General features: G+C 41.7%; 1 protein-coding gene across 3 annotated transcripts in view; it reads left to right on the top strand.

Annotated features, from left to right (window-relative positions):
• Nucleotides 1-1,714: 1,714 nt before the first annotated feature.
• MLIP (muscular LMNA-interacting protein) overlaps nucleotides 1,715-9,702 on the top strand; it is a 106,570-nt gene continuing 98,582 nt past the window's right edge. For all 3 annotated transcript variants that reach the window (XM_017814567.1, XM_017814568.1, XM_017814569.1), the window contains exon 1: nucleotides 1,715-1,870. In XM_017814567.1, coding sequence (XP_017670056.1) covers nucleotides 1,808-1,870 — 63 coding nt within the window. In that variant the 5' untranslated portion in view covers nucleotides 1,715-1,807. The remainder of the gene's footprint in view (nucleotides 1,871-9,702) is intronic.

The raw sequence follows: 9,702 nt of genomic DNA on the forward strand, positions 1-9,702 counted from the left end.
GGTCAGTAACAGTAAGCAGCAGTGTAATGTAAGCTGCAGTTTGGATCCCACTGAAGACCTCCTTTGAGGTCAGTAAGTGGTGCAAAGACATTATGCAAATTTCTTGCCTCAGGGATAAGTTTCAGCCTCACAGAAAAGATTTTGGAGATATGAACTTCTTATTACTGCTTGCCTTCTTGCTGAAGAGTAGAGAACTGCAGCTTTCCTCTGGGTATTATGTTGCTTACTTTAGTTCCTTTTATCCTAGCATTTCCAGGAGACACAGTGGGGTGTATTTTTACTTTCATGACATCAAGCTCACATTTATTCCCTCCGCTATGGCAGCCCTTGCAGATTTGACTGGTTCTTTGCTTTTGCTTTGCCACATTTACTCTTCTGCTGGCTGTCTTATTCTTCTGAAAAGAGAGGTAAAAGAAAAACTAAAGAAAAATAATTGTCACTGAAGTAACTTTTTCTTTGTTCTAAAGAATGTTTCAGAAAAGGTACAATCTAAGGTTTGAAGGGGGTGTTTGTCAACTTTTCATATGTAAACTGTATAGACTGTAGGGGGTCAACTGACTGCCTTTTCTTCCTGTCTAAGGCTCTAAAGATTCCGTGAGTATCGCATCTATCAAGAAACATGCAGAAAGGAGTGTGCCTAGTTTGGACTGTTGAAAAATGATAGATAAACAAGAGTTTCATATTATTTATTTGCCCTATGTGTTGATTTATTTATTTTACAGAGTCTTCTTTTACCGATGTATTGAGAGGAAGAGGTAGAAAGGATGTGTGTTTACTAAGATTTAGTGAGGTGCTTAAAATGCCAGTTTTACAGTTTTGTAATGAACCACAGATTGACCAGAGAGCACATTCTCGTTTAACAGAAGCAAATATTTTCTGTGTTATTCTGTGTCATCATGCTTCCCCTTCCCATGCTGGTACATGCAGAACCAGCCTTGTGTGTGGATCGGTCCTTAGACAACATGAGCCCAGTTGATGTGGCAACAAAAGGGTGGGTTATATACCTTGGCATCCTTAGCAGGGACACTGAGAGGTTCCTCCAGTACTGCAGCTTCTAATATTGGCCTCCTGACCTTTTCACTTTGAACCAGAGCCAATTTATTGTTCTACAGTCCACTAACAGATTCCACAACCAGGTTCTATATGGCTATTAGCTCTATTTTAGATGTTCACTGGTCATTTCTTCATGGTACCTGCTGAAAATTTTTCAATGCTTTCTGCATTTTGAAAGTGCAAGATGTCATGTTCTGATACTAGAAAAGGAGACTACACTCTGCATGAGGGAATATGGGAATAGCTCAGTTCCAAACACTCAACAGGGAAAGACCAACAGTCATGCTAAAGCACCGTTTTAAAGTATTTTCCTGTATGCTTTCATGTCTAGATAACAACATGTGGTGCCAGTTAATTATATTCATCATTTTACTTGCTTAATAATCTCTGTGAACACAAGTTAGTGCTACTGAGACATAGCTATTAATTTTCATGGACTTTTCTGGTATGAGCTTTTGGGGTCGAGGGGGCAAAGAGAGAGTGAATGGGGCCGGTAACCAAAATCCCTCCTGAACAATTTGCTGTGATACCAAACCAATGTTTATTGTTATCAGAGGCAGCTGTCTGCCCTTTCTTCACGCTTCTATTTGTGGATTTTCGTTGGCTATAATTGGAAACATGCGCTGACCAGAAATCACCACAGTGCTGCCTGATACTTTTCTCTCCTAACTCCAAAAGTACAGGCATATCTAACATGTGGTCAGGTTGAATCACTTCTGCTCAGGATATTGAGTGGTTTTTATTCCCCTGGGAAATGGAGTTAGGAAAACATGAAAGCAAAGTCTCAGGAAGAGCAGCTTCAGAGGAAAAGCAAACGGTAAGATATACTGAGAAATGTTGATATTTTTATTTTTTTAAATTTAACTATTAGAAGAAAAAGGAAATAATCCATTGTACTTTACAGGAATATTTCCTGGCTTCCTTTAACTACTGACCTTAAAGATTGAAACTTCATGTATGCTAAATTAATTATGATGGTACATTTCTGTGGAAATCATGGAAATTTGTGAATGCGTATGATGTGCATGTGAAATGCAAAAACTGAAATCTATTTAAATACTGATTTGCCATCGTAACCCAAACTGATAGCTAATAGTCTGTGGTTCTCTTGTATTTTTCTTGAAGAACTATTTAATATCTTTGCACATTATTTTCCATAACTTTAGATCAGTAAATGGCAGAAGAAATTGTTTGTGTTTGGAGTGAATCTGGAACTTATTGAAAAGAGATGTGACCAAAACAAAGTGAAAACAGTCAAAACACAGTTTATTCCTAATTATCTTAGGCTTGCAATGCAATTTATAATTTGCTTAACATTAACATGGTTATTTTCTTGATATCACAAAAAGAGCAGTTTATTCTTGGCTTTGCAAAGGCTGTGAAGAAAGGTGGCCATCACTCTTGCTAAGAAACAAATTAGCGCTGAATTTTTTAGCACTTATCTTAAATACTAATGGCGTTTTGTAGATTTTGTTTCTTAGTGGGCCAACATTTACTCCTGTTTAATCATAATGTTTGCCTCATTTAGCCTCAGTTAAGTGAGTCTTGGCAAGCTTGTGTGTTAGTTAACAATTTTAAGTACAATTTCACCAAGGCAAGGTGCACTGGGCAGGAAATAGGGAAAGTGCTGAAACTGAAAGTAATGACCTACCCTTAAAGTACCTTTTCTTTTCTACAAAAGGAAGTATTTATCTAAAGAATAATATGTGAAAGATCATTGCTAAAGCTGCAGCATGAAGTTCTAGGAATATTATTTATTATTTTACTTGTTCATTTTTTAATTAATGGATTAATTCTTTAGACAGTGACCTCATGTTTAACTTTTAGTTGATATATAAAATATAAAGAAAACTCATCAAAATTAAAACAAGTGTAAAATCCACTTAAGCTTCAGAAAAGCTCTCAAAGGAAATCTGTGAATTTTTTTTTCTAGCTTATGCATAGAGAAAATATATGGCAATGTAATCAACCAGTATGATTATCTAATTGCAGATTCATGCACAAGGAATTGAGCAGGGAACCTTAAGTAAGGCTTTTCCAAAATGCAGAGTGCTTCATTTGGAACCGTAATGATCTGCTGATGACTTTCTCTTTGTGCATCATTTACTAATTTTAAGAATAGCAAAGTGGAGCAAACAGAGACCCCACTATTGGGAGCCACACTAACACCCATGTCAGGTCACACACTGTTCAGTAGTTTCAAAACTAAATCCTCCCAACATGTTGAGCTGAGAGAGTCCCTGTTAGCAGTGACAGGTCACATTCCTGCGGGTGCTCAGTGAGGGGGATGGAAGAGGCCCTGGCTCAGTGGGTTTCACAGCGCTGTTGACTGGGGGAATGCTTTGGCCCTGTGCCAGTCCTCCTGCCCCTTTCCCTCTCCCCTTCCAGCTGAGCCCTAGTCTCTTCTCTGTTTCACCTCTCTCTCTCTTTGCCTGTTTAGTCTTAATGCCTTTCTTTCTGTTTGCTAGATTGATTTCCCTGTGCCTCTACATTTTTTCTCTAGTTTTGTATCTCCTGGGCTTTTATTGATTCTTCCCCTTGTTACATGTGATCAGGTCAACTGACTGCATGAAGCAATGTCAATTGTGATACAGATGCTATTTGTACATATTGCTGATGTCTGTTCACATATTTAACTTCAGTAGAGCAAATACATGAAATATTTCATATTCCTGCTTCCACATCCTGTGCTGCCTTTTTGCATTTCAGCTCAGTTACAAACTCACCGTTTAGCCACACTGGTGTCCTGATAAGTCTGCTTGTATTCCTGAATCACGGACTGTCTTGCATGATTAAGAGGATGTGATGGCTTTCCCAAGCTCCTTGTGTTCTCAAGCTGCCTTCCATGGTATTCCACTTAACAGCTCCTGGATAAGCTGAAGTCAGCTTTCCTAAAGCTCAGGCTGTGTGTTTGTCTTCCTCAGTCCCCCATAAGATCTTAGGCCTTGCTATTTTGCAGTCACTACAACCAACCCTGCCACTGAGTGTAACATCCCCAGCCACTTCTTACTTGTTTCTGAATAACAGATCCAGCTGTGCATGACATTGGTTGGCCCATCCAGTACCTGAAGCAAGAAGTGTTCCTGACAACCTGCAGAAATTGTCTGGATTGCTTGTTCCCTGCTGTTTTGTTCTCTACAAGTGTCACAGAAGCTAAAGTCTCATTAAAAAAAACCCCAAGGTGTGCAATCCAGATACTTCCTTGAGTTGTTTAAAGAAGTTGTTGTGAGGAGCACTGCTCACTTCCTCACCACATCCGTGCTGTTTGTAGCCCAGCCCCACCATGATGTCACCCTTGCTGACCTCTCCGCTGATCCTGACCCACAAGTCCTCCCCCAGCCCTGTTGTTCAACCTGTACAAAAGTTCTCCACATTTAAGCTGCTGCTTCACGTGGAGATTGTGTCTTACTTATTTTCCCCGTCTTTCTGAAGAGCCTGTGTCCCTTGCAGCACTATAGCCATGTGAGCTATCCCACAGCATCTCAGTTATATCTACAATGTCATAGTTCTGTGACCTATATATATTTGTGTGTGTAAGACAAATCTTGGATTTGTCCGCCTTGTAACAAGTATTTCTAGCTATTTTTGAAAGAACAAAGTCTATGTCATCCTGAAAATATTCTGATTGTAGTGTGTCAATTAAATAGAGTCCAGTTCATGCTCAAAGTTTAACATCCACAGAAGACAACCTCATAGACAATTTAATGAAGTGGTATTGTACCTTTACATTCACTGCTTACTGTGGATGAGATAAATAATATAAAATTCTCTGCCACTTCAGGCTATTTCACCACATTTATGACATTTATTGTTAAAGAATTCTTGTCCTTGCTTCCTGGAGGAAAACTCCTCGGTGGCCAGAATCCTGAAGAATCTTTGTGTGGAGCTGACTGTGGAAATAGAAGATAATGGAGGTCCCATTTTGTAATGGGAAAATAGAATGATTCACTATAAAATAGATTGGACTAAGCAGATGGACTCAATTTTCCTTTTCATAGTTTTGATAGCTCAGAAGGACAGAGTAATTCTAGAGTTTCCCTTTTGAAATGACGGCTCAGCTCAAAATAATCTGTTTTCATTCTGAAGTCCTCCTCCCTTAGTGCATATTGCCTCTGTTATTTGAATTAATTTTAATTATATTTCACACTTGTCTGTTTCCTATTTGATCTGTTTTCTCCCCACAAAAAAAGCACATAAATTATTGCGTTTAAAATAACGTTTACATTGACATGTTTAGTAGGGAACTTTCAATCTTTGTACTTTAGTTTGTAATATGAGGGGTTTTTTACTTTCTTCATGCACTGAGTAGCAATAAATAACAGTCATACAGAATATAAATTCAATCGAATATATGAATAAAAAAGAATGCCACGTACTCCTTGAAATGGCATTAAGGTTAGGTTTTGGATAAGAGGGCTGCAGGACTTCATTCAAGGAATTAGCTTTTGCTTTTCACAAACAAAGTGCGAATGTGGCTCATACAGAGCAAGGCAGTTCGGATCAAGCCCACCCAAGTGAAACAATGATTAATCTTTGTACACTGGTAGCAACATAAAGAGTCCTATCATTATAAGGTCTTCTCCATGAGAAATGTGGGAAGTAGAGACTCCTTGAAGAAGGCAGCCTGTTTCCTGAAGTTTGCCACCTAAGGGAGCCCAGACAGAATGGAGGATGGTTGCTAATGAGGTGACAACTGTTGACTTCCTGGAAGGCAGGAGAGACCTCAACAAATCAGAGGACTGGGCAATCAGCAACCATATGAGGTTCAACAAGGGGAAGTGCCGGATTTTGCACGGTGGAAGGGGCAATCCTGAATGCATGTACAGACTGGGGAATGAGAGGCTGGAAAGCAGTGCCACAGAAAGGGACCTGGGAGTCTTGGTCAATGGCAAGTTGAATATGAGTCAGCAGTGCCCTGGCAGCCAGGAGGGCCAACTGTGTTTTGGGGTGCATCAAGCAAAGCATCACCAAACAGTTGAGGGAGGGGCTTGTCCTGCTCTTCTCTGCACTGGGGTGGCCTCACCCTGAATATTGTGTGCAGTTTTGGGCACCACAATATCAGAAAGATATTAAGCTCTTAGTGAGTGTCCAAAGGAGGGCAATGAAGATGGTGAGGGGCCTTGAGGGGAAGCCGTGTGAGGAGCAGCTGAGGGCACTTGGTCTGTTCAGCCTGGAAAAGAGGAGACTGAGGGGAGACCTCATTGCAGTCTGTAACTTCCTTTTGAGGGGAAGAGGAGGGGCACGTGCTGATCTGTTCTCTGTGTTGGCTAGTGACAGGACCCAAGGGAATGGCCTGAAGTTGTGTCAGGGGAGGTTTAGATTGAATATTAGAAAAAGGTTCTTCACCTAGAGGGTGTTTGGGCACTGGAACAGGCTCCCCAGGGAAGTGGTATTAGCACTGAGCCTGACAGAGTTCAAGAAGCATTTGGACAATGCTCTCAGGCACATGGTGTGACTCTTGGGAATGGTCCTGTGCAGGGCCAGGAGTTGGACTCAATGATCCTTATGGGTCCCTTCCACTCAGCATATTCTGTGATTCTGTGACTGGTCCTGCTTGCAGGTTTTGTTGTTGATTTAATGACATGTAAACCAGGTGAGAAGTAAGTATGAGATGGGAAGGGTTGTTTGAAGAGCAGAAGATAAGAGGAGAGCTGGGTGGAGGCTGGTGAGAGTGGGCATGGCAGGAAGCGCTGGGTACAGTCATGCCCCTGTGGAGACCCCTTCTATCAGATCATGCTCGCTCATGTGCTGGTGAGGACTGGTGTCAGAGAGGTAGAGATAGCAGCACACCTTCTGGACTCAGGCTGTCCCTTCTTTCCCAGAAGCAGAACACCATGGCCAGTGCTCTGTGACACTCTCTCTGAGCATGCACCAGGCTCTCAGAGCAGCTACTTCCTGATGGCACTGTGGTGCTCAGCTTGGGCAGCCGCATGATCAGTGGTGGCTGAAGCACCGGCCAGAGAAACACGGTAAAACCTCCATGCAACAGAACAGGGAAGGGAAAGGAGCCAAGAGAAAAGCAAGTGTCTTTGTGCAGATACAGGGAGTCTACACTTGGACAACAGGATCGTCCTTGGCAACAGCAGATATTCCTGTGGTTGAATAACAACAGAATAGCTGCCTCTGCCCATGGCTTTGGAGAGGAACTGTGCTTATGCCTATGTGACACACCAGTCTGTTAGCCTCTCCTCCTAGTGTCCACAAGTAAGCGCCCTTCCAGATCACTCCAGTGGGTGGGGGGAGTGAAGCCTGGAAAAGTTGAGGTGGGAGGGATGGGATATGCTTCTCCAGGGAACAATTTGGATTGGAGTCTGAGAGAGAGGCAGGTCTGTAGTTCCTTGGGCATCAGGTATCTGGCGTCCGTGCAGGGCTCAGGGTCTGAGTACTCGTATGTGTCTGGCCAGGACAGCGGTGAGGTCACCCAGTCGTCTCTTTCTTTGGAGAGAGGAGGGCATAATCACTGTGTGTGAGGATGGCAGGGATTCAGAGATACAGCCTAGAGTGTGGAACATACAGGTGCTTCTGCGGGTTGCACACTGTGAGAAAGCTGGAGGATTGCCCAATACAAACTACTCCTCTCTGCCTGTTCTCTCACCTAGCAAAAGACAGGCTGGTGGCTGCTAAGCTGCCAATTTACATTCAGTTGAGAGGGTAAGGGTGAAAGGGGAAGTGAGATTTGTTGTTATTGTTGTTGTTGTTTAAGTCCCCTTTCTACACTGGTTTATTTTGTACTTTGACTTTTCTACTTCTCCCTCCTGTGAGAACACACCTACCCCCAAAAGAAACTCCTGAAGATAAGTTACCTGCCTGAATCCTTTCTTCACTTTGATAATTCAGTGCTGAAGTGTGAGTATCAGATTCATCTTATGGTTTAGGAAACTAAATAACTGCTAATACTTTACTATAGAGTCAGAGAAGGTTTTATGTGAGTATACATTTAAATGATTCCTATTTATCTTAGAGGAAAGCTTTAGTTCTTGTTCTGGAGGTTGTATGTGACCTCCTCGGGGAGCTTTTGTCATACAGCTAAGTTCAGCTGAGTTGACACACTTAAGGCATTTTGTGCTACTTTGTACCAAATTACATCAGCCTTGGCTAAAAGGGTTGCTCATGAGAGACACTTTCAAATGTCCCTGAGCTTTGAAGATCGGGACTGAGGCTTTGTATTAGCTACAGCAAGAAACTGGTAAGATCCTTGCTGCACATGGCCGAGACAGCCAGGAGATCAGCATTTCCTCTTGCATACCTAGAGTTGCATTCCTGCCTAGCTGTGTGGAGGCATGGATTACTTCAGCGAGTGGTCACTGAGGAGGAAGGAATTAACTTGGAGGCTGCATGTAGAAGCATATTTTTGACACTGTTGATGTGAAATTAAACAGGACCAGAGCAAGTGGGAAGCACTAAATTCTGGTCTGCCCTTCTTTCTAATCCTGTCATGTAATGGAAGTGCAATAAGGCAAGAGCTACCTTACAGCTAATCTTACAGAGGCACTGCTGGAACACTTGAGTTAGGCTTTGGTTGATCAGTGGGAAAAGAGCTATCTTGGAGACATGATACCAGTGCACTTTTGAATGGAGGTTATGTGAAATACTACCATGCAATGTCATGCAGGAATTCAGAAGAGGAGGGCAGCACATCTCTGCAAGGCATGTTATGGTAAAAGAGGCTTTTCATGAACAAGTAGTAATTGCATGTTTCAACATTTTGGTGTGAGGAAGTATAAGAGCTCCTATAACAGCTGGATCAGTTACTACCACAGAGACATGCAGGGCAATTCAAGTGATTGAATTCTGGGGGAGTCAGCAAGGAAAAGAGTATTAGCATGGAGAGACAGCCCCTGCTGATGAATTAAAGCAGTTTTGAGAAATATTTCTAAGCACTGGAACTCTCTTAAATTCAGTTAAATGGAAAGATTGTTCTGTGGTATGGTATTGGTTTGATACTTGTGTATCTTAAGAGTTAGAATGAGTGAGAGACCATTTCCAGAAATAAATTTGGCTACAGAGACCATTATTGAGAAAAATCTTATTTCTTTCAAAAGATATTCCTCAGGAGTGTGTGAGTTATCAGTGATACTTGTGAAGATGTTCACTGTCCATTGCTGCTGCTAACACTGAAATTTGGGATTAACACAAGGAAAAAATCCTTCATTAGAAGTGTAGGGCAGCACTGGAACAACCAGGAAGTTTGTGGACTATCCACTCTGGGAAATTTTCAGGACTTAACTGTATGAAGCTATGGCTGATTTGACCTTGCTTTGGCAGTAGTCTTACTTGGATCCATATGCTGGAGTGGATGACCTCTAGAGGTTCCATCCAAACAACATTTCTTTCATTTAATTTTGAAGCTGCAATGCAGCATTTGTCATGAAACATGGTAATAGCTTTTTCCATCTGCAAATTTCTTTTAACACATTTAATATGTATACACAATAAAACTGCGCTTATCATTGACATCTCATACGAACATTTTAAACCTAATGCTTTCAATTCACTGTCCTTTGAATTCTGAAAACACTCAATAATACAGCGGTGGCATTAAATCTGTTGCTTTTATATGAATTCCTGGAAACAGACCTTGTTGTTGTTTAGCCCCAGACAGCAACTAAATAACACACAGTCACAACCTCACCATCTCCTTCCCTGTCC

Source organism: Lepidothrix coronata, unplaced genomic scaffold (genome assembly GCF_001604755.1).
Source record: "Lepidothrix coronata isolate B3197 unplaced genomic scaffold, Lepidothrix_coronata-1.0 Scaffold45, whole genome shotgun sequence".
NCBI classification, from domain to species: Eukaryota; Metazoa; Chordata; class Aves; order Passeriformes; family Pipridae; genus Lepidothrix; species Lepidothrix coronata.